This window comes from Lissotriton vulgaris, chromosome 5, assembly GCF_964263255.1.
Source record: "Lissotriton vulgaris chromosome 5, aLisVul1.2, whole genome shotgun sequence".
Taxonomy (NCBI): Eukaryota; Metazoa; Chordata; class Amphibia; order Caudata; family Salamandridae; genus Lissotriton; species Lissotriton vulgaris.
In genome coordinates this window covers 2,000,801,622-2,000,826,165 of record NC_141693.1, presented here as the reverse complement: position 1 = coordinate 2,000,826,165, position 24,544 = coordinate 2,000,801,622, and the positions used below count along the sequence as shown (strand labels likewise).

Below are 24,544 nucleotides of genomic sequence, written 5' to 3'. Positions count from 1 at the left end.
TACAGCCTGCCGCGGGAGCCAGCGGCTGCGGCTGCGGCTGCTGGCTGCCGGGTGCGCCGGGTCTTTTACCCACTGTCTCCACCGTAAGCGCTGGCTATGTGCCGGGTGATGGAGGCTTTTAGCGAGGGGTGAAGGTAGAAGGTAGGTGAAGGTGGGCGGTAGGCGTTAAGTGAAACAGCGTCCTCATCGTGTGCTCCTCGCCACGCCTCGCCTCCTCAGCTCCTCGCTCGCTCACTCGTTCTCGAGAATGGGCGTCACTGATGGTAGTACTGGTTTATTTCCAATTGCTTACCTTGCTCTTTAAGGAAAGGTTTAAGTAGCAAAAGAGAGGTTCAATGTACTAGGTCCAGGCCAGCACTCTCCCCAGCAGCTCTGCCTATCACACTGCATCGCCTGAGCCCAGAGCGCCTCCCTGGACTAGGGTTCGTGCCAGCAGTCCACTCCAATGCAAGAGTCGAGCAGAAGTGCTCCCTCCACTGACCGCTACTGCTTTTCATTTTTCTCCCCAATTCTGTTTTTACCGCTGCCCATCTGGAATATTCCCCTCCTTTAACTTAATTTACTTTCGTCCTTGGACACCGCCGGTTCCCCGCTGCTGCTGCCCTTGTGGCCCCCTCCCCCCAACTCAGCCCCCGCTCCTGCCTCCCTACCTCTAGTTCGGCCCCCCTCCCCTACTTAATGGCGCTCACTGCGCGGTCGAGCCCAAGGCGCTCCTAAGGCAAGCCTGTCTGCGCCCCTCCACAACCCAACCGCAGCCAGCGCCAGGAACCCTGGATCTCCGAAAGCCTGCCAATACAACTCCGCCGCCCTCCTCACACTCAACCCCGGAGGACACAAGGACTGCCAAAAAGCCACGTCGAACTCCCCCCAGGGGCAGTTCTCCTGTAGACACTGCGACGATCCTTCACCATCAACGGCCCCCCCTCGACCGCCGAACACTCGCCGGACACCTGCACCACCGAAGCCCTGACATGCATCCTCCTCAACGTATGCTCCCTACACAGACAAGCCATAGAGAACTGGGACCTGCTCGACAACCTCTAGCCCGACGTCACCTTCCTCACTGAAACCTGAACAAACGCCACCTCCATCGCGGACATTGCCACCCCCATCCCTGACGGACACAAGATCCAGAGAAGGGACTGCCCCCACCGCCCAGGAGGAGGACTCGCCATCGCACACAAGACCTCCCTTTGACTCTCCACCTCCAACCCGAGCGACCCCCACTCCAACACAGAACACCTCGACTTCCAGATCCAGACCAACCCCAGAACCACGCTACGCGGCACCCTCGCCTACAGACCCCCTGGACCGCTCCCCCAGGCCGCAACCACCATCGCCGACCTTGTTGTGCCCCATGCCATCACTTCTATGGAATACATCCTACTCGGAGACCTGAACTTCCAACACGACAACCACAGCGACCTTGACTCCATCACCTTCCTAGACATGACACACCCTCGACCCCATCTTCGCAGGAGGGACGAACACCTCGCAGCCCCTCCGGACGAACCACCACTGCGAACACTTCACCTTCAACACCTCCACCCTACCCAAGCCCTCCCCCGCGCCCACCTCGAAGGAACTGGAGTAAGATCACAGAGGAGCACCTTAACACCACCCTCTTCCAAGACCGACCCTGAGCCATGACCGACACCAACTCTGCAGCGAAGGAATTTCTCCGCTGGATCTCCAGCTGTGCCGACAAGCTTGCACACCTTCCCCACCTTGACAAACTACGCCCCCTGAAAGCTGCCTGGTTCACCATCGGACTGCAAGAAGACAGGCGCTCCTGCAGAAGCCTCGAGAAAACCTGGTGCAACCAGAAAGCCACGGAAGACCTCAACAGTTACAGAGCGCCCTGAAGGAATACCACCGGCGCATAAGAGACACCAAGCAGACTTTCATCAAGAACAAAGTCAGCACCAATGCAACCAATGTCAAAGAACTCTTCAACGTCTTACAGCAACTCACCAAACCCCCCAGCGAAGCCACGGACGTCACACCATCCCAGGAACTATGCAACTAGCTCAGCTTCTATTTCCACCTGAAAATCAAGGCCCTCTACGACAACTTCAGCAAACAGAAGCTGGACACCACCCCCCTCGCTACCACCACCGACAAAGAGCCGACCATCACAACCTGGAATCCGGCCACCGTTGAACACACCACTGTGACCATGAGGAACTCCCACTCAGGAGCCCCCACAGACCCGTGTCCACCGCACCCGAACTAGGACGAACTATCAACGCCTCCTTCGAATTCGGCATCTACCCAGATGCCTGGAAGCAGGCAGAGGTCAAACCCCTCCTTAAGAAGCCCACGGCCGACCAGACAGACCTGAAAAACTACCGCCCATCTCTCTCCTTCCCTTCGCCGCCAAAGTCACAGAGAGAATCGTAAACACCCAGCAGACAGCCTTCATCAAAGAGAACTCCATCCTAGACGCCTCCCAGTCTGGCTTCCGCAGCAACCACTGCACCGAGACCACCCTCCTCGCTGCCACAGATGATATGCGCATACTACTCTACCAGGGACACACCGTGGCCCTCATCCTACTAGACCTCTCCGCAGCTTTCAACACCATCTCTCATCACACCCTCACTGCCAGACTCCGCGACGCTGGGATACGAGGAACTACCCTCTCCTGGATCCGATCCTTTTTCTCCAGCAGATCCCAGAGGATCAGAATCCCTCCGTTCCTCTCTGAACCCACAGAGATCAACTGCAGAGTACCCCAAGGATCATCACTCAGCCCCACGCTTTTCAACATCTAAATGCCCCCCCTCGCCACCACCGTCAGACAGCACAGGCTCAGCATAGTATCATAGGCCCAAGGTACCCATCTCATCCTCTTTCTCACCAAGAACCCTGAGGACACCAGACTCTGCTTCCAGCAAGGAATGAGGGACATCGTCGCCTGGATGAAAAGCAGTTGCCTGAAGCTCAACTCAGAGAAGAGCAAGGTCCTCATCCTCGAACCCTCCACCTCTGCCTGTGACAACACCTGGTGGCCCTCCGCCCTCGGGAGCCCGCCCACCCAAACAGACCACGCACGGAACCTCTGCATCATCCTCGACTCCTCCCTCACCATGGCCTGCCGGATCAACCCTGTTGCCTCCACCAGCTTCACCTGCCTCCGGACCCTCCGTAAGACCTTTAAATGGATCCCCCCAAATGCAGAAGAACCGTCACCCACGCTCTCATGACATGTAGACTGGACTACAGCAACGTCCTCTACGCCCGAATCAACAGAACTCTCCTTCACAAGCTCCAAACCATCCAGAACACCGCAACTAGACTCGTCCTTGGAACCCCACGGCACAAACACATGACCCAACACCTACGAGATCTCCACTGGCTCCCTGTCGAGAAGTGAGTAACCTTCAAACTGCTCACCCACACCTACAAATCCCTCCACAACATCTGACCCAAATACCTCAACGAGAGTCTCCTTCCACGTACCCAAGAGGAATCTCTGCTCCGCCGACCTTCCCCTCGCAGCGACCCCCTGCATCCGCTGAACAACAGCAGGCGGAAAAGCTTTCTCCAACATCACAGCCAAAGCTTGGAACGAACTCCCCATCAACATCAGATGCTCCCCCACCCCTTCAGGAAGAACCTCAAGACCTGGCTTATTGACCGAACCGGAGTTGCACCTCCTTCCCTCCCCCCCAGTGCCTTGAGACCCGCACGTGTGAGTAGCGTGTTCTATTAATCCCTGATTGATTGATTGATAGCTTGTTAGCATAAAGCTGATCTTGAAATGCTTCTTATTCCCAGTAGGCGATTTCAAGTGGCTGAAGTGGAAAGTGACATTACATAACAATGGGTTGACAATTTCAAAGAGGCGTTTTCTACATACAATCAAACTCAATAAGGATTTTCCTCTTCCTAGAACTGAGGATTTATTGGCCATTATCCGCCACTCATCTTGGTTCAGGAAGTTACACATCATGGCAGGCTATCATCAAATTGTGTTATATCCTGACTCCTATTGTTAGGGTGCTTTTGTTGTCCCAAAAGGTACATTCCAATTTTGTTGATTGCCCTTTGGGCTAGTTTCTGATGCGTCAAAAGGGTAATTTCAGGAATGCTAAAGGGAATTTCCAATGTTGTAGATGTTCAGGACGATATTAAATTTTTTGCAAAATCTGTCCTGGAGCACTATTTGAGTGTTCTGTGCTTCAGAAGAAAAGGTGTTACTTTGACAAAAGACAAATGTGTTTTCAGAACAAGAGAAGTACAATATTTAGGATATGTTCTCACTGAATTAGGTATCAAACCTAATCCTGGTATAGTGGGTGCTATTCTCAAAGCTCCAAAGACAGAGATCAGTTGAAGTCTTTCTTGCGCATGTGTGAGTTTAACTTAAAGTTAATCGAAGGATTTGAGGATCTAACTGGAAACTTGATATGCTTCTAAAAATAGAATGCTGTGTATGGATGGGGAGACGTTTTTGAGCCAGCATTCACAAGTATAAACAAGCATTTGCAATGCAACAGGCCTTTCTCGCATTTACGCAAGTTTGAGCTAGTGACATTGTAAATGACAATGCCTTATATTTATGTTTGGTTTTTAAAACAGAAATAAAAGGCATTGTCATTTACAATGCCACTAGATTTAACTTGTGTAAATGCGAGACCTGTTACATTGCAAATGCTTGTTTTCTTAGATCCCTGTTATGGGGCGAGGTTTCAATTTAAGGAAGGGGAGGCCAAAGTTGTGTTTAGGGAGAGGTGAGTTGGCTAAGGTTTGTGTTTAGGGACGGTTTTGGCTGAGTTTGTCCTGTGTGTGGGAGGGGTTGTTTTATTGGAGCGGGTGAGACTTTACTGTGGTCGGAGCAATTGGGAATGGCATAGTTTGAGCTTTGTTTTGGTGGAGCAGGGGGTGAGTGGTTATGTTCTGTTGAGAGGGGGTGTAGGCGAGGGTTAAATTTGGCTGGAGGGGTCATTAGTTATTTTTTTCAAGGCGGATGCGAGGTTGGTTTTGTAGAATATGGGGAGTTGGCAAAGTTTAGCTGGGGGATGGATTAAGTTGGTTTGTTGAAAAGATAGACTTGATTGGTTCAGGTTAATGAGGGGTGGTTTTGCTAGGGTCAGATGGGCACCACTGGTTGGACAGCCTTATCTGAGGCTGACATTGTGTTTGGATGTGTTCAGAGATTGCGTAAGTGGCTTATTTTCACCTTTGGGTTTGGTGAAGCATCAGGCTACGGACCGTGAAGGTCGTAGAAGGGGCGTCTCAGATTTTAGGGAAGCCCACTTTGTGCCGTGACAAAGCTAAGCAACCCCCCTCCCCACTCCCTGCAATGTATCGGGCCGGGCTGTTGAAAAAACACATAGCCAAAACTGAATAACAAGTTTATAAAAAAGCTACCACAATCTTAAACAACCATACATGAATGTTAAAAAAAGTGCTTATCCAGTAATTAAAAGACACTGCGTAACGCGTGTGCCAGAGCTTGGGGTGCGTGTCTGTTTTTAGCCTTGTTTTCTGGGGTGATAATAAGTGGGGTCGGTAGTCTCTGCTGTTTGGCCGGATGAGTAGAATGTGAACTGGAAGATTTGAAACTATTCTCGAAGGTTGCTAATGAATTGTCTGAGGTTGATGGGTTATTGCTTTGTGGTGAGAAACTGGTACCTCCACTTGGGTGGATAAGAAAATTGTAGAAGCAGCTTACAATGGTCACATGGAAGAGACAATAATAAAACAAAAAACGATTTCGAGAGAAGTACTGGGGCTAACAGAAAGGCTAAAAGATCTTATAAAATAATGCCCCAAATGTTTCATATGTAATAAACGACTGGTAACTTGTTCTCCTGAAGAAATCACAGTATTTGCTTCTGCCAGAGATTGGTAGAAAGCTGGTTTGGATTTTTAGGGACATTTCATTGATCACCAATTCATTTTTGTTATATTACAATACTGGTTGATCTTACTCTTGGGTTGAGGTCAAGTTTCGGCATGAATCTTCGGCTTCTGTTCTGGTCCAATTTCTATGCGAAACTTTCATTAAAGAAAGTGTTCCAGTTTGTGTATTCACAGATAATAGTGTAAAATGTATCTCTTTCATCATGCGTGATGATTTTTTGGGGACGAGAGCACTATAAGATATATTAGACCTCAATTACATTGACCCATGGGTAATTCTATGGTTGTGCATTTTTTTAATCGGACTTTGGTGGAGTGTGTTCAGAGTGCTGTACTAATGAAGAAATGTATTGCTGAGTTAGTGCGTGAATTGGTGTGGGTGTACAGGACAACTCCACTTTTCAACAGGTCAGTCGACTTTTGAGCTCATGCATGGTAGAAACGATGGTATCTGTTTGCTTCTACCATAGTTCTTTGCATATAAACCATGTGCTATATCCTTGCACGATGTTTGGGCGAAGGCAAAAGGAGTGAGAGATAAGAGAAAGATGTGATGAAATCACATCATGTGAATGAATCACATTTTGCTGTTGGAGACCTCGTAAAGATCAAAACGCTATTGGTCAAATACTGTGACCCTGTGAGTGTCGGCCGTGCATGGTCATGCTGTTTAGTTGTTGAGAGACCGGCGGCACTAAGGTCAGTTGTGTAGCGGTCTAGTCTTTGCACGTCACGCTACGTGACGTGCGGCGGCCATGTTGGCGCCGGATGCGCGCGCATCTATTAGCGCGCTTGTAACTGCACGGAGCAGAGCGCCGGCCGGCGCTCCTCGGATAGGAGCATCTTGTTAAGCTAATAAATACAAGTTTACCCAGTACACCTGCTGCCTGTCATCATTCACAAACATTACAGTGGCGACGAGGTCGGGAGGAACAGCCAGACGACCACAAAGGAGATAAAAAAAAAAATCGTCGGCCCCACGAGGCAGCCACGAGGTGCAGTAGGACCCAGACACAGCCACTTGGCCTACCCAGACACAGGCAAGAGCTACCTGACACTGCCCAGCCGACGAAACGGAGCGCGGAGACACGGCAGAACACATCAGAGGTACGGGGGGAATCCGAGGAGCGTGGCAGTGCCATAGCTAAGCATAGAAGCGGCGAATAGGCCAGAGCAGCAGCGCAACCACCCCACAGGCAACTACACACACGTGTGGCATTCCTGAAGACCGACGCCAGGGAGGTGTAGCGCTGGCTACCAAAGAGGAGCAAGGGGGGACCAACACCAAGAGTCCCCAGGAAGATACAAGCACAGGGTTCAAGGACAACACCCCAGGCAGCCCCACCGGCAAAAGCACCGACGTAATAGTCACCAGGGAAGTGAAGATGAGCACACCGGCGGGGTACACAATAGCACCAGTACAATTCCTACCGAAACCCGGAGAACCACTGATGAAGTGGGAGGACTGGAAGGAATACATAGACAATTTCATAGGGGTCCTGGAGGATGAAAATGAAGAAAAGTTCACCCCCCAAAGAAAGGAACGTATTCTGTTGCTGAATCTGGGTCCGGAGGGACTCAGAATCTACAAAAGCTTGGTACCGAAAAAGAGAGAAGACACCGACGACGATGTGTATGCACATGCAATGGAAGACCTAGATAAACGCTATCGTCCCACCATCTGCGTTTCAGTGAACAGATACAATTTCCAGCAAAGGAAACAAAAGGCGGGAGAAACCATTGAAGAATATGTAGCGGCCCTGAGGAAACTGGCGGCCACGTGCAAATACGCACTATGGGAGGACAAATTCATCAAAGACCAGATTGTCATGCACACCACGAGCGCAAATGTACAAGACAAGCTGTGGGCGAGTGGCGACACCACACTCAAAGACGTATTGGTTATCGTGAAGAGGGCGGAACTCGCACGGAGGTGTGCAAACGCAACCAAGAAAGAAGTGGCCGCCCCGACCCTGGTAAACAGAATACAAGAAGAGGAACACCGCAAAGACCAAAGAAGCAAGACACCGGGGACCAAAGGAACCAACAGATGGCAAGGGAAGCAAGCGAACAATGAGAGCAAGAAAACGTGCTACAGGTGCGGAAGCTGGTCCCATGAAGCACACGACAGAAGGTGTCCGGCATTCCGAGCCAAATGTCTACACTGTGGCATCATAGGCCATTACGAGAAGGTGTGCCGGAAGAAACAACAAAAGGGGATGGTGAAATATGTCGATCAAGAAGAAGATGACCAGGAGGAAGTCACAGAAGAAGAAGTGGTCACCGTCTTATGCATCTACGACCAGGTACTAAGTGTAGATGGGAAAAGATCGACCAAACCTGTCCTAGACATGTCCATGGGCGGCATCACCATCACAGTGGTGGCAGACACCGGATCTCCATTTACCATTATTCAACGGGCAGTATGGGAAGTAGAGTTCCAACCCCAGCTGGGCCCAGAATTGGAGAAACTAGACATTCGACCGGTCACTTACAATGGGGATCGCATTCCCATGCTGGGATTCCGACACCTGTTGTTCGAGTTCAGAGGCCGATCTGCATGGTGCAAGCTATACGTCGCGGAAAAAGGACCCTCCGTCCTGGGTTGGCTAGACCAGGGTGACCTGGGAATAAAACTAGACCCCGGAGGGAAGGAACAAATTCTACTCACAGAACAGGAGGAATGGCCGGACAGGAACAGATGGAAGAAGAACTACCCGAAAGTGTTCGGAGGCTCGGTGGGCAGAATGGAAAAGTTCCAACACAAGATCGTGCTTAAGGAAGGAGCCACCCCAGTTGCACACAAGGTGAGGAACGTACTTATAGCAGTGAGAGAAGCAGTCCAGACGGAACTCCAAGAGTTGGAGAGGAAAGGCATAATAGAACCAATCACCTGTGCGGAATGGCTGGCGCCCCTAGTAGTCGTGATGAAGCCCAACGGGAAGGTCAGGCTCTGTGTGGACCTGAGAGAACTGAATAAAAATATCGTAGTGGAGAAATTCCCCCTTCCCAAAATCGAAGAGATGCTGGCCAAGACCAGAGGAGTAAAGTGGTACTCCACTATTGACTTGACCTCGGCCTACCACCAAATAGCACTGCATCCGGACAGCAAAAGCCTCACATCCTTCATCACCCCGTTCGGGTGCTATCGGTTCTGTCGAATGCCGTTCGGACTGGCCTCGGCGGCTGCAGTCTTTCAGAAGATGATGCACCAACTATTCAGATACTGTGATGGCGTCCAGTACTTCCAGGACGACATCCTAGTGATGGGGTGTGATAGGATGGATCATGACCGGAAACTAGAGAAAGTGCTACAAACACTGGAAGTCAAGGGCCTTACGGCAGAATGGACCAAATGTCGGTTGGGCCTGCAATCTGTGACATACCTAGGCCATGAAATCGGACAACAAGGGGTCACACCAAAGGCGGAGAACGTAAAGGCCATCGCTGAAGCACCGCCCCCCAAGAATAAGGAAGAAGTCAGGTCGTTCTTGGGAATGGCGGAGTACTATAGTAAATTCGTGGTACACTTTGCCTCAAAGACCTACAACATGAGGATGCTGACCAGAGAGAGCACGGCGTTTCAGAGGACACCGGAAGCCCAAGCAGAGTTTGAAACCATCAAAAAGGAGGTCTCAGGAGCCATACCGCTCAAAGGGTATGACCCACAGGGCACCACGGTGCTCACCACCGACGCCAGTGACAAAGGGCTGGGCGCTGTACTTATGCAAGACCGAGGAAGAGGGGACATGGAGACAATCAGCTTCGCATTCAGAGCATTGACGGATACCGAAGGCAAATACAGCGTCATCGAGATGGAGATGCTAGCGGTGGTGTGGGCCATGACGAGGTTCCGGCAATTCCTGTGGGGTACCCGATTTCTGCTCAAGACAGATCACAAGCCGTTGGTGAAAGTATTAACATCGTGCGGACATGCCAGCGCCACACCCAGGATATCCAAAATGTCCTTAAAGTTGCTAGAATTCAGGTACGATGTGGAGTACATCCCTGGGAACAGGAACCGAGTGGCGGATTACTTGAGTAGAGCAGCGGCCATGGAGCCTGGAGAGGAAGACCCTGCAGACGGAGGAGAGATGGTAGCTCTCATAGAAGACCAAGAGAGGTTAATCAGCCAACAAGAATGGACTGAAGCATATGAAGAAGATACCGACATCAAAGAAGTGAAGGCGCATATCCTACAAGGATGGCCAGATAAGAGAAATGTGAAGACGAACCTTAGGCCATATTATGAAGTGAAGGAGGAACTGTCAGTAGGAGACAAGGGGATATTCATCTACAGAGGAGACAAGGTGATTCCCCCGAGGAACCTCATCAACAAGTTATTGGACTTATTACATGAAGGCCATTTGGGCATCGGAAAACTCAAGGCCAGGTCAAAACAAAATTACTGGTGGCCAGGTATGGACATAAGAGCAGAGAGGCATGTCAGGGAGTGTCCACAATGTCAAGGAGCTGACAAAACATTGAGACCACTACGCCCAGCTCTTGGAAAGTTCGATACTCCCCATAGACATCTTAGGACCTGTGCTAGATGACCAGGGCACGCAGAAATATGTGTGTGTCCTCATAGATCGTTACTCCAAGTGGCCAGAGCTAAAGGTGAGCGAATCCATGGACACTGAGAACATTTTGAAGTTTTTGTCTGAAACGTTCACAAGGGAAGGAATCCCCAAGTCCATCTTAAGCGACAACGGGCCACAATTCACGTCGGAAAGATGGAAACAATTCATGGTAAGAAATGGCATCACCATCAGACACACGGCAATTTACCACCCAGCCGGAAATGGCCTAGTTGAACGATTTAACAGGGTAGTGATGGGAGCCATACAAGCGGCCATATCCAGCAACAAAGACTGGGAAAAGGCGCTAGAGAACATGGTGTGGGCCTATAGAATCACTCCCACAAGCACGGGGTACAGCCCGTTTCAAATATTGAGAGGACGTGAACCCTTCACGCATGACAACAGGATCTGGAAGGAAAAGGTGATAACCAGCGAGTGGTCCCCTGGAGTGGTACGGGCAAATCTGGAAAGAGCACAAACAATTTACACTGACCACTACAACAAACGGAGGAATGTGAAAGATACTGGACTGGAAAAGGGAGAGTGGGTGAGAGTAAAGTTAGCCACTCTACAAAAGAAAGGAGACAGCAAGTATAGCAAGCCGATGCAAGTCAAGGAAGTATATGATCGGGCGGCCCTGCTGAGCGACGGTAATGTGTGGTCACAGGACCGCATGGCCCGGTGCAACAAGGTACTGAGGTGGGAAAGAACAGGAACGGGAAGTGAAGACATGGATGAATTGAACGTGGAAAGTGGGCAAAGTGGAAGTGAGCAAAGCGATGGAGCGAGTGCAGCAAGAGCGCGAGAAGAGGAAGAAGTGATTGAGAATCAAGGAGCTGAGAGGAACCAGATGGGAGAAAATACGAACAGTGATGGAGCAGTAAGTGAAGACATGGAAGGAACCGGAACGCAGTTACAAGGCACTCAAGAGAACACTGGTAGAGTAACCAGGAGTGGAAGGCAAGTGGTAAGACCCTCCAGATTTCGAGACTTTGAGCTGGACAACGATGAGTAAGTGACTAATTAAGACATTGGTAAAAGGGGGAGATATGTAGCGGTCTAGTCTTTGCACGTCACGCTACGTGACGTGCGGCGGCCATGTTGGCGCCGGATGCGCGCGCATCTATTAGCGCGCTTGGAACTGCACGGAGCAGAGCGCCGGCCGGGGCTCCTCGGATAGGAGAATCTTGTTAAGCTAATAAATACAAGTTTACCCAGTACACCTGCTGCCTGTCATCATTCACAAACATTACAAGTTGGGCAAGTTACAAAGAAGCTAAGTATAGCAAACAAGATGTTTTAGTAAGAGCGTCACACTGAGCAAATCTGCTTAACGTGTCCCTCTCTTGAATGGTGTTATTGTGTCAACGAACGTGCCGTTTTCGCATACTCACAGCAACACAAAGATACATGATTATTTGCTGAAATGCATGTTACATGATTATTTCTGCTGAAAAGTAGCTTTCTTTGTAGTATGAACTCTCCTTTTCTACATGTAGGTGTTGTCAGACTTGCTGTGAGGTTCAATGTTTGTGCTATAGTTTGGAGAAGCTTATTTTGTAGAAAGGGGAGAAGTGTGGCGGCTGTATTGTTTTCCTCTTTCAAGCCCTTATTGCTGGATCCTTCCATGTCCCTGCTGAAGTCACCCTTGTGAGGCTCTGATGAATGACAGTGAGAGTTGGGAGCGGACCTGCTTGAATGTCAACACTAGCTGGCTGTGCTTCATTAAATTCTCTGCTACAACTCTCTGCATGGTAGTGTGATTACTTCAAATTGCATATTGCTAGGATGAGGGGGACCTGTTATGCTATAAACAAGATGCCCTGATTTGGGATGAGAGAGTGAGTGTTGAAAGACACCTCTTCCTTATTTACAAGATGCCCTGGGCTGAGCTGAGTGAGGGTTGAAACATTCACATGCCTGTGGTACACTTGACTGCTTGAATGAGTGCTTGGTTAGCAACTGCTGACAAATCAAAGCCCGGGACTGGAAACAAAAGTTTATTTTTTCTTGGCTTGTTTTGTTATCTTTTGTGATGGTTCTTTGCACTGATATTTTTAGAGTCCTTTGAGATGTGAATATTTTAATGTTACATAGGTGAGTTTATATAGATGTGATTAAAATGATTAAATATGATGTTTCTTAATGTAATTTTTGCAGCCTTGAGGAAGCCCTGCAGGGCGAAACGCGCGTCAGCTGCTGTGTGAATTTGGATTAAAGATTGATTACTAAACTCTCGACGTGAATTTGGATCACTTTGTGGAGTTTTCTGCGTCATTTAGTACACTTTTTGAATGGACAGAACAATAGTGAACATTTTTCATTGATAATGATTGAACTGTTCAAGTAACCTCAATAGTGACTTTGCTCTGGTGTGCCACGGTGCTTATGGACTGCTAAACGATGGAAACATAACACTATTGAACGTTTCCCAGATTCCCTTTTTGTGGATCAATTTTACAATAGTCGTTTTGGGAGGCTAAAAAATGATTTCATTTTCTTTACTCATGACATCCCCTCCTGGTCCAACAGTTTTTACTATTCCCTCAACGTCACCTCCTCCTCCTCTATCCCCCATGGGAAAAAACTAAAAATTTCCCCCTCTGCTTGCTTCAAAGGTAACCTCACTATCTCACTCTACAACAATGGTACTGTCCTGATCCAAGGCACAGACAACTGCCTCTCGCTCTTTGACTGCCTCTTCCCCTCCTTACTCCCCTCCTCTGCAACCGGATTCCGCCATCACTCTCCTTCCAGCTCCACCCATGACTCCCTTTCTCCTCCGCAGACCCCACCTCACTCCAATTGGCGGCTCCCTCGAGGAGCACAGGTCGGCCCCCTTCCCTCCCCCCCCCTTGTGACCTCCCCTCCTATTCCTCCCCCCTCACAGTATATCCCTTCACACATCATTTCAACCTTACCACAAGCCAATACGCTCCTCGTCCCATCTGCACCATCCCGTTTCTCCAATCTCTTCTCCTCCCCCATCTTCCTTCCCATTACCCCCCTTTTTAGCCCACCTCTCCTCCGTCCCTCTCCCCAAGTGTACTTTCCTTATGCTCTCCTCACCCCTTCCATCCCTCCCCCTTACCCCCTCCTCCCCTCGTTATTCACCCCATCCTCTCCTCAATCCCACCGCATCTATCTCCTCCCCCCTACTCCGCCAGGAATGCTGCACTACTCCCCTTCCCCGCCCGGTAACCCCCTCCACTTCCCTCCCTCGGGCCCAGCAGAACCACTTCCTCTCTTCAACTCCCCTTTCTCCCAACACCCCTCACCTTTCCTGATGCGCGTTCCCTCGCAGCCACCTCTCCTAGCTGACAGGTCCTCCACAACCACCTCACCTCTTTTCCTCCCAAACCTCCTACAATCTCATGACGCCACACAGGCCTCCCCTCTCATTCTACCCAACTGCCGAGTTCCACACACCTCTCCCCCTAAATTTGTCCTTAATTCCTCTCCCTCTTGCAACACCAACATTGACAACTCTCCCTTAACCTCCGTGTCACTAACTCCCGCTCTCACCCACTACCCTTCCCCACTTATGAACCCCACACCCAAAATTACCTCCTTTCCTGCCACCTCTCCCTGCCTGCCACCACCCACTCCTCCCCCCCTTGTTTCAATTGAGCCACCCAACCTTCCCCAACCCAACCTTCCGTGCTCTGCCCCATTCTCACTGGAAAACACACTAGGCTCTCTTATCACCGCCATCTCCCAGCTTACAGCTGCCATTTCACTTTTAAGCTCTAAGATTGTCACCCCTTCTTGCACCGCTACTCCTTCCCAACTTCCCACGAGATGCACCTCGCCCCCTCACCCCAGTACAGCCAAGCTTAACCTATCATCGGGAAACTCTGTTAACTCACTCAAGCCCTTGAGCGCCACCCCTCCTCAACTGACATACCCTAGCAACCCCACTATCTACGCCATTCCGATCATCACCTCTGTCAGAACAAAGCATCCACCTAAACCCCCCCGAGCACCCCCTCATAAGTACAATATCCCGATCACCCTTCAGAGCCCTAGTGCCCCCGTCACCAAAACAGTCTTGACAGAGCTGCGCTGCATGCTTCACAACTGCAGATCTGCAGTAAAACACAAACTTGAAATCTCCGATACCATCACCCTTCATAATATTGACATGCTCTTCCTCACAGAGACCTGGTTCAAAGATACATCTCACTCTATATTTGATCTCCTATTACCCACAGGCTACTCTTTACTTAGGAATGACAGAACTGGCAACACGGGGGGAGGTGTTGCAGTCATCTTTAGAAACACCCTCCAACTCAAGGCCTCTCCTAACAGCTCCTCCAAAACTTTTGAATGCCTTTCTCTTGAGCTTCAATTGCAACACCGTTCACCCCTCAGATTCCATGTCATTTACCGCCTGCCTCGTAGTGGCCCTTCGTTTATGGATGAACTCACCGACTTTATCAGCGACCAATACTCGCGAAGTGACAATCAGACCTTCGTGGGTGACTTCAATCTCCACTGGGGAGTACCGCAAGACTCCTCTGCGAACTCACTGGCCACTTTCCTATCTACTAACGATCTTATCCAACACTGCACGGAATCAACCCATTCTAAGGGCGCAATCCTGGACCTTGTTATATCTAAATCAGGCATGCTTTCTACCACTACCCCAATTCATGTAGATTGGTCTGACCACCTCCTCATCCCATTCTCTCTTCAACTTTCACACTCTATAACTCTTGGCCAACCCAAGAGGGCCATCTCATGGTTCCGGGATGCAAAAAATATTGATGTCGGTCCCCTCTGTGAATCAGCCTTGCTATCCCTTCCAAGGCTCGACCCGAACCTAGATGTTGACGAACTCACCTCTCAAAGCCTCACAGTTCTTGCAGCTGAAATTAATAAAGTCGCTCCACTCAAAAGCAAAAGGTTAAGGCCCACTCCCTCAGCACCTTGGTTCAACAAATCCCTTTATGAGGAAAGGAAGCAGCTAAGATCCCTGGAGAAACAATGGAGGCAAGTGCCCTCCTCCGACAATCTGGCCAAGCTTCGCTCAGCAAGATCCAAGTACCACAAGCACATCTTCCTTGGGAAAGCGACACACTTCAAAACCCTCCTTGATTCCGCCAAAAATAGACCCAAAAAACTATTTGATCTCATCAAAATGCCTAACGGCTCTCCCCCAACCTCCAAGGTGGATGATTCTACAAAGAGAGCTGCAGATTTTGCTATTTTCTTTGATGAAAAAGTGAAATCACTTGTGGATCAGGTCGCTCATCCTACCCCTCCAGAGGAGCGCAAATCCTTAGCCATTTGGCAGAGCTTTGACCCTATATCTGAAGATGCCCTTCTCAAGTGCATACGAGAAACGAAGCCATCCAACCATTCTCTTGACCCTATCCCCAGTGCCATTGCCATTGACTTCTATACCCATTCCCTCTCCTATTGGACCACTCTGATCAACCTCTCCCTCTGGCAAGGCTCCCTTCCTGCCTCCTTCAAAACTGGGCAGGTCACCCCTCTTCTGAAAAAACCCACTGCAGATGCGAATGACCTCAACAACTTCCGCCCCATCACTAACCTTCCCTTTCTGGCGAAGATCACAGAAAGATGTGTAGCAAAACAACTCTCCTGTCATATCAAGGACAATGACCTTCTAGACCACTGTCAGTCCGGCTTCATCCAAAACTGCAGCACTGAAACAGCCCTACTGCAAGTGGTTGATGACGCGTTGAGGATACTTGATTCAGGGGGGTCCTGTCTGCTAATTCTCCTTGACCTTTCCGCAGCCTTTGACACTGTCAATCACAATACCCTCCTCAATATTCTTCAACAGAGAATGGGCATGGAGGGCACTGTGCTTAAATGGTTTGCATCCTTCCTTTCTGGCAGATCCCAAATGATCAAAATAGCGAACAGTCTTTCACCTCCTGTGGCGGTAGGTCAAGGTGTTCCCCAAGGCTCGATACTTGCTCCCACACTGTTCAATCTCTATTTAGAACCACTGGGAAATCTCCTAAGTAAATCCGGGATTCACTATCATCTTTATGCTGACGACACTCAACTCTACCTCAAGATTGCCTCTACTCACGATCTTTCCATCCTAAGCTCCACTCTCGACTCCATTCAAAACTGGATGTCAACTCATCAACTGATCCTGAATCCCTCCAAAACGGAATTCCTCCTCTTCTCCTCCTCACTCTCTCCTCCCCCGGTTCAATCATGGTTGGATCAGATGAATCTACTAAACAATAAACCCATCATTGTCGACAGCGCCAAATCCCTTGGTGTCATACTAGACAAAAAACTTAATCTAATTCCCCACATCAATTCCATTGCGAAATCAGCTCGATACCAACTGCGCCTTCTTTGGGGAATCCGTCGCTTCTTCGCGGAGCGGGACCTTATAACCCTGGTGCAAGCACTGGTCCTCTCCAGACTCGACTACTGCAATTCTCTTCTTACTGGCCTCCCCAAATCCCACGTGTCCCCACTTAAGTCTGTTTTCCACTCAGCAACTCGTTTCATTTATGGGGCCAAAAGAAGCGATCACATCACACCGATGTTATCTACCCTCCGCTGGCTTCCCTTGGAGGCTAGAGCTATCTACAAGACCGCTTGTATCACCCACAAAGCCCTGCACTCCTCTTCTCCTCTCTACCTGGCGAATAAACTGAAACTCTCTGGAGGTTCTAGACCTTCACGCAATGCGGAGAATCTACTGCTTGAACCTCCCACTTTCAAGAAGGAAAGAACGATGGCCCAATCATTTTCAGGCAACGCAGTGAGAATCTGGAACTCATTGCCGCCTCAGCTCCGGACCACAGCCTCCTCCCAGGCCTTTAAAAGGGACCTCAAAGCTCTCCTCCTCCAGAGACACCTCCAAAAGTAACTCTCTTCTGTCTGTAGGAAGATCTCCCACTACTGATAATTTCTACTTCTCATGTCCATGAAAGTGCCTCCCCAGTGTGTTCTTGCGGTTAGAGTGTTTGCCTTTTATTGCAGTATTATCCATGTACTTGTGTTTGGTACCCTCTTGCAACTTGCACTCACCACTTTGCCCCTGTAACACACGGTTTGCTTCCTCTCACAGGTTTTTTACCTTTGATACTTGCACAAGTGCCACTTTTGCCTACGTAATCGTCTGTTCTTGTGCTTGAGTGTGTAACATATACTGCAGTATCATACCACAAATTATACTCTATTTTCTCTTGTAGCCTGCACACTTGTCACTTTTCCCTCCTGAGCACTTTTTACTACCTCATGTATTTTTGGTAGCCCACATTTTTACTACCTCATGTATTTTGTTTGCTCACAAGTGTCACAATTACCTTGTCTACCTCATGTATTTTTGGTTTCTCACAATTTTTACTACCTCATGTATTCTTGGTTGCTCACAATTATCACTTTACCGTATGTAACATAACGAATGCCTCTGCAATCTGTTGCTCGTGTAACGTTCTCAGCTTGTATCTTTTCTGTTCCTATTGTGAAGCGCTCTGACACCTTCGGGTAAAGTCCGCGCTATATAAAATTGCATAAATAAATAAATAAATAAATAAATAAATTATGAAGTCAATCAAAGCCTGGGGCTGGAAACAGGGCGTCCTAAGGGCCTGATTCTGGGTGGCAATCCCACAGCCCCCCTGCCCTGTCACCCCTGTGCCCTCCTGCTGCCTGTCACCTGCCAGGCCTCTGTCTCCTGCTCTCAATCACCCCTGACCTCTGCCCTGCGACCCCTGCCCTTGGTCGCCCCAGAAACCCACCCTTGCTCACCCCTCACTGGCTGAGGGCCCCTTCCCTCCTCAGGGCTGCCCTGTAACCGGCCCTCGCTCACCTTGCCGGGCTCTGACCTCATCCGCTCCTTACCTTGCCGCTCGCCGTGCCCCCGCTCACCCCTATGAGGAAGGGCCTCTGGTGCGGCCGCTCCTCGCTCCCCGCAGAGGCCATGTTCAGTGCCCGGCCTCCGGACGGTGGACACCCAGGAGCCTGCCTCGCAGTGTGCGGCACTACACGGCGGACTACAGCTCCCGACAGGCTCTGCGGCGGACAAAGCAGGGCTGTCGGTAGCCTTGAGCCGCGAAGAATGCTGGGGAATGTAGTTTTAACATCATTCCATCCAAAAACATTAAACAACGCATGCGTAAGATTTGGACAAACTTTCCTGTCATATTTTGACAGATCACGTGAAGGAAAACAAATATCGTCAACGTCATAGAAAGCGGACAAGTGTTCAGAGTTCAAGTAAAAGAAATGACGGACAACCAAGTGAAGCGGAAACCAGGCACCGAACAGAGACAAGCTGCAGTCGCCCAGGCAACAAAACCACAGAGAAAGGAATCGTAGCAATATCATTTTTTTTAGCATTTGGGAAAAGAATAAAAATATCTGTGTCAGGACTGGAGGCGAGGATTATGCATATCGTTCTTCACTTTTTACTTCACCAGCAGTTTTTAAAGTTAAACACAATAAAAACTTCAAGCCCCATGAGTCCTTTAGGGGTGTCCATTTATTTATTTTATTTATTTAATGCATTTTTATAAAGCGCGGACTTTACCCGAAGGTGTCAGAGCGCTGTACAAGAGAACCAGTTATGTTACATGACTGAAATGTTACAAAATAGAACGTTACAAAAATAGCAGGACACAGTAATCAAACACAGCAAGCAAGAAGAGGTAGGGAGAAACATAGAAGACAAGAACACAATGTCAAACACAGCAAGCAAGTGTGAGAAATGTACAAGAAAATATTACAAATCTACAATGAACAACAAACTTCCTGGAGGGGTCTGAGAATGAAGGTATTAGTTCTGAAATTGTCTTTGGAATAGAAGAGATTTGAGGTCATCTTTGAAGATCCGGATAGAGGAGGTGGCAAGAAGCAATGGAGGAAGCAAGTTCCAAATTCTCACCGCAATACCTGAGAACGATTAAGCCATCGATATCCATAGTAACCATCAACCAATAACAGCACATTCCATCCATTATATATATATATATATATATATATATATCCATGTTGACCAACGTCCTTTTTATTTTTATTTTTTATTTATTTAATGGGATTTTATATAGCGTGAACATTAACTGAAGGTGTCAGAGCGCTTTACAAAAGAACCAGTTACGATACATAAGGACTACATAAGTTACATAAAAGATACAAACAGAAAACATTGCAAATGTACAAGTTGTAAAGTCACCAAAGGAAAGGACAAGAATCCACAAAATGGCAGACCCGGGCCGTGGGCATCAATAGAAACCATCTCAAAATGGCAAGATGCACCCAGGTCAGGACCCAAAAACCATGAGAGCAGAGTTCCATTAAGTGGGGTCGTAGGGGGGGGTTTGCAGTCACAGCACCAAGGGAGTGCAGTACAATGTCTGCTGTTTGCGTGCACAGGCACAGCCCCACAAGGGTTTCAGGCTGACGACCCGTGCAACAAGGAAAGCTGAGAACTGGAGCGAGCCTCAGAATAGGTAGGGACCACAGAGACCAAAATAGAAGAGTGTCCCACACGTTGCCTACCCAGCTTGGAACAGTGAAGAATTCAGGCCAAAATCCATGAACAAGGTGGGAAGCCAGAGCCACCGTTAAACAGTAAACCCTGCTGAGGAGCACTCCGCCATCTTGTGCTCAGCAAGCGCGCATCTGACCCAGAGAGTTTGTGGCCGGTGGGGGACAGGTCATCGGATCCCCCCACCGTCAAAACCAGAACATCTGGGGAAACACCAGGGTCAGGGTGATTAGCAGTGCCCCAGCTCACCGTCTACCATCCCGCGGTGCATGACAGCAGACAGTGGAGAGACCCCATGCATCCAGTGCTGTGCTCACCCAAGAAGCACATTGCCAGCCGCCAATTCCGCTTCGATCTCCCGCACCGCGAGAGGCTAGGCGAGGCTCGCTAAAGTGCTGGGGATCTCCGAAAGCGCCCGCGTTCACTGTGTGTAGTGTGGGGAGGTGCCTCGGCAGCAGTGATGGCGGGTGGCGTAGCTCTGACGATACCATTCTTTCTTTACTGCTATCTGTTAAGTCCCTCTTTCCATTCATGACTCTCTTGGAGGTTAGGGTGTTTGGGGGGATTATAGTTGTTAGCAGTATTAGTATTTTCTTGTATAGGGTTGTTTTCCCTTCTCGATTGGTCACTGGTTAATGTGCAGACTCTGTGCGTGCTCGCGCTGCATTCTAAAGTCGTGCGGTAGGCTCTGGCCCGTACGCGCCCCTTTTTCATTTGCAGCGGGTCCACTAGGTGTTCTGTTTCACGCTTCAGCAACCCGTTGGTCGCGCCGGCATCTGAGAGACAGCGCACTGAGTGAAGAAGCGCTCCTCAAATTTACGACGCACATTAGTGATAGCGGTGGGATCGGCCGCATATCAAACGACTTCTGTAAGAGTGCACACACTTTAAGAAATGCACCCTACCGAGAGGAAGACTGGCCCGAGAATACTGGCGAATCTGTTGCACCAAATTCTGACACTGATGATGGGTGCCCTCACATGGGGGAGTGTGGTACGACGAGGACGGTTCCTCGGATGAGGAGGACTCGGGAAGGCAATTGCGCGCCAGCTCCTTTGAAGAGGGACCCGCCTCGACCGACATGTTTCAGACTGAGGGGAGATACCATTCAAGATCCTCGGAGCGGCTCCCGGATCAAAAGGTGGCAGAGTATGCCGCCCTTAAGATTCGCCAACCCATAGACAAAGAGGTGCGCGCACGCCTTCTGGGCAAATGTCCCAGACCGTCATTAGAGGGGAAGGTAGCGGCCATCCGAGAGATTGACCCAAAGTTGTGCACCTTCTTTTCGCAGTATGTGAAGGACTCGAATATGGGTATTGACCTCTCCTGGAGGGTGTGGCAGGATAAGTTACTAGATGTAGTAGGCCCCCAGACGAAAATAATGGAAATGGCCCAGCGTTCCAAGCAATCGAGAAATACCTTGTCCACGGACGTGGTGGCTGGGTGGGCGCAACGGGTGATGTGCCTTCTTGGCAATGCCAATTGTGCGCTCTCAGCTGAGAGACGATGTTCACTTTTGCTGAAAATTGATCCCAAGTTAGAGGATCTTTCCTCGTCGGAAGCAGGGGCCATAGCAAAGGGCAATATATTTGGCGATCCTTTTGTGAAGGAATTAGGCAAATTTGTGGCCACCTTTTCGATGCTGGATAAGGCGCGAACCTCCATCAAAAAAATCTTTCCAGGGAAGGTTTTTGCCGGAAGAGGCAGAGGTCGCTCCTCCGGCTGCTCCTCCCAGCAAGGTCCCAACAGAAACAACGCCAAGTGTGACAGTGGCTGGAATGATGGTAGACATGGCTCCTTCTATCCGAATTAGGGATCCGGAAGAGGCAAAGCCTACTGGGCCCAGAGGTGGGGCTAATGCCCCCGCAGAACCTAACGGTAAGGAGTATCCATTCTTTGCCTCTCGACCTAAGGAGGAGACTGCAATGGTTTTTACACAGGCGGGAGGAGATCACGTCAGTCCCATGGGTCCTGGACAAGGTACAGGGCTTCCACATAGAGTTCTACGGAACTCTGACACCAGCAACCAGACCACACCCTTTAGTCTTTTCAGAGACAGAGATGGAACTGATCGACCTAGAGGTGCAGGACCTACTTTCCAAAAGAGCCATTCGGAGGTTAGCTCTGCGACCCCGGGGTTTCCACAGCAACCTGTTTCTGGAAGAGAAGAAGGACAAAGGTTTCTGCTCAGTAATAAACCTAAAGAGTTTTAACGAGCGGCTGGTGTATTGCCACCTCAAAATGGAGGGAATCTATCTCCTGTAAGACGTTCTTCTATGCGACAAATAGATGGTGCTTCTAGATCTCAAGGACCCTGTTGGAACTGGCCATTTTTGCAGGGTTATCCCCAAACTTTTTGCTTCTTCCTCCCTTATTTTTCCTGACCTGTGGTTGTTAGCAATAGGACTCTGGTCACTTTACCACTGCTGATCAGTGCTAAAGTGCATGTGCTCTCTGTATAAATTGTCATTGTAATTGGTTGTCCATGATTGGCATATTTGTGTTACCAAGAAGTCCCTAGTAAAGTGCACTAAGTGTGCTAGGGCTGGTGATTTAAATGCTACTAGTGGGCCTGCAGCACTGATTGTGCCACCCACATGAGTAGCCCTAAAATGGTGTCTCAGGCCTGCCACCGCAGTGCCTGTGTGCAGTCTGTGAACTGCCATGACCTCCGGTTCAGTGTCCCACTGACCAGGCCTAATCCTTCCCTTTCTGTGCACATTGGTCACCCCTATGGAAGGCCTAAGGTACCGCCTTGGGCAGGGTGCAGTGTATGTGAAAGGTAGAGCATGTACTTGTGCAGGTGACATGCTCTGGTAGTGAATTACAGCCATTTTCGTTTTTCACTATTGTAAGGCTATATTGCTCCATAGGCTATCATGGGGAATGCTGGCTACAGTGGCTACCAGCATATCTTCCCATAGGAGCAAGGTAGGACATAAAAGTCTAGTATCCCTGAACTCAGAATTTAATAACACATCTTTTATGAAAGGTTGTTTTTAAATCCTGTGTTTGAGAACAGCACTTTTAGAACGTTGCTGTTCTCTTGTCTGACCTTTCTGTGTGCCTTGGCCTGTTTGTGAATTGACTGTCTGGTTTGAGAGTGACAGGAACTGGGGATTCCCCAGGAGGCTGGCTGAGTCAGCCCTAGGCTGAATGACTGCATCTGTGGTGGGAGGGGATAGCACCTGGGCCTGAATAGGGCTGTGCCTGCCTTCCACAATGCTGGCTCCACCTCCTGCTGGGTGGCTGACCACCCTGCCCTCACTCTGAAAGGAAAGGAGAAGCCAGGAAAACAAAGTACTCAAGGAACACCCAGAACTGGTTGAGACCGGGCTCAGAGCCCTCCTGCACAAAGGGAACAAAGACTTTTAGGGGTATAAGTATAGGACAGAAAATTAGATCATCCTGGAATCAAGAAAGAACCTCTGCCAAGGAGAAAGCTGAAACTGAAGAAGGAAGATTGTCCTGCTGTTGGCTTGCTGGACTGACCTGCTGTTGCTTTGCTGCCGTGGAGAGGGGAAGGACTTTGCTTTGTGCTGTGTCCCCTTGCTTGAAGGAATCTCCAAGGGCCTGAGAAGAGCTGGCTCCCTGTTTTTAAGTCCCAGGAACAAAAGGACTTCACCCCCAGCTTTCCTGAACTCTAATGAGAGAGTTCTGTCCTTCCTGGAGTGCCTGACCCTTGTGTGGTGCCTCTGGAAGTTGTACCTGTGTTGGGAACCTGGAAACCAAGATTTGAGAGACTTTGCTACAGAAAATGTATCGCAAACCCGGCCAAGCGAGAAAATACCCGGCGCTATGAAGACCGAGATCGTCGCAGCGCCTGTCGCCGCTGCCTGAAGACGTCGCAACCTTTGCTAGCGGGAAGATTTCCACTGCTGCGAACATCGTCGCAGAGCCTGTCGCTGCTGGGTGAGATCACCACATCACGTTGCTGCAAGAATCGTCGCAGACCCATCGCATCGAGGAGCTGCAGAGGAAGATCGCAGCTGGACCGTGCATCGTCGCCCCGGAGATCGTCGCAACCCCCGACAATCATCGCATCGTGCCTTTGCGGGAGAAAACTTCCTACGGAACCTACGCACCGGAATCCATACAAGTCATCGCCTTCCTCCCCATACAGACCAGATTTGTTGCTACACGCCCGCTGCTGCAGCGTGGCTGTCGCTAATGCCTCCCCAGGGTCTCAAGAGCAACGCATCACTTGTTTTACACGCTACAACTTCTGTGCTTGGAACTTTTTATCGCTAACAAAGGTACTGTGGCTAAACTTGGCAACTGTGGGTTATTTTAACTCTAACCTTAAGAACTCTTTTGCAACCATATTCTTGAACTGTGTATGTTGGATTTTTGTCGTTTTGGTCTTGTGTAGTTTAGATTAAATACCTTTATTCTTCTAAACTGTTGTGGAGTTAGTTTGTGGTGTTTTCACTGTGTTACTGTGCGTTTTGGAACAAATACTTAACACATTGCCTTTGATAAGCCTTGACTGCTCGTGCCAAGCTACCAAAGGGGTGAGCAGGGGTTATCTCAGAGGGTTTCCTCCTTACCCTGACTAGAAGCAAGGGTCCCTATTTGGACAGTGGTACCTACT

The 24,544-nt window shown here is 49.5% G+C and overlaps 1 protein-coding gene across 1 annotated transcript in view; it reads right to left on the bottom strand.

Annotated features, from left to right (window-relative positions):
* UCK1 (uridine-cytidine kinase 1) overlaps nt 1–18,509 on the bottom strand; it is a 128,120-nt gene extending 109,611 nt beyond the window's left edge. Inside the window, exon 1 of the mRNA XM_086924784.1 lies at nt 18,306–18,509. Coding sequence (XP_086780910.1) covers nt 18,306–18,386 — 81 coding nt within the window. The 5' untranslated portion in view covers nt 18,387–18,509. The remainder of the gene's footprint in view (nt 1–18,305) is intronic.
* Nucleotides 18,510–24,544: the final 6,035 nt, after the last annotated feature.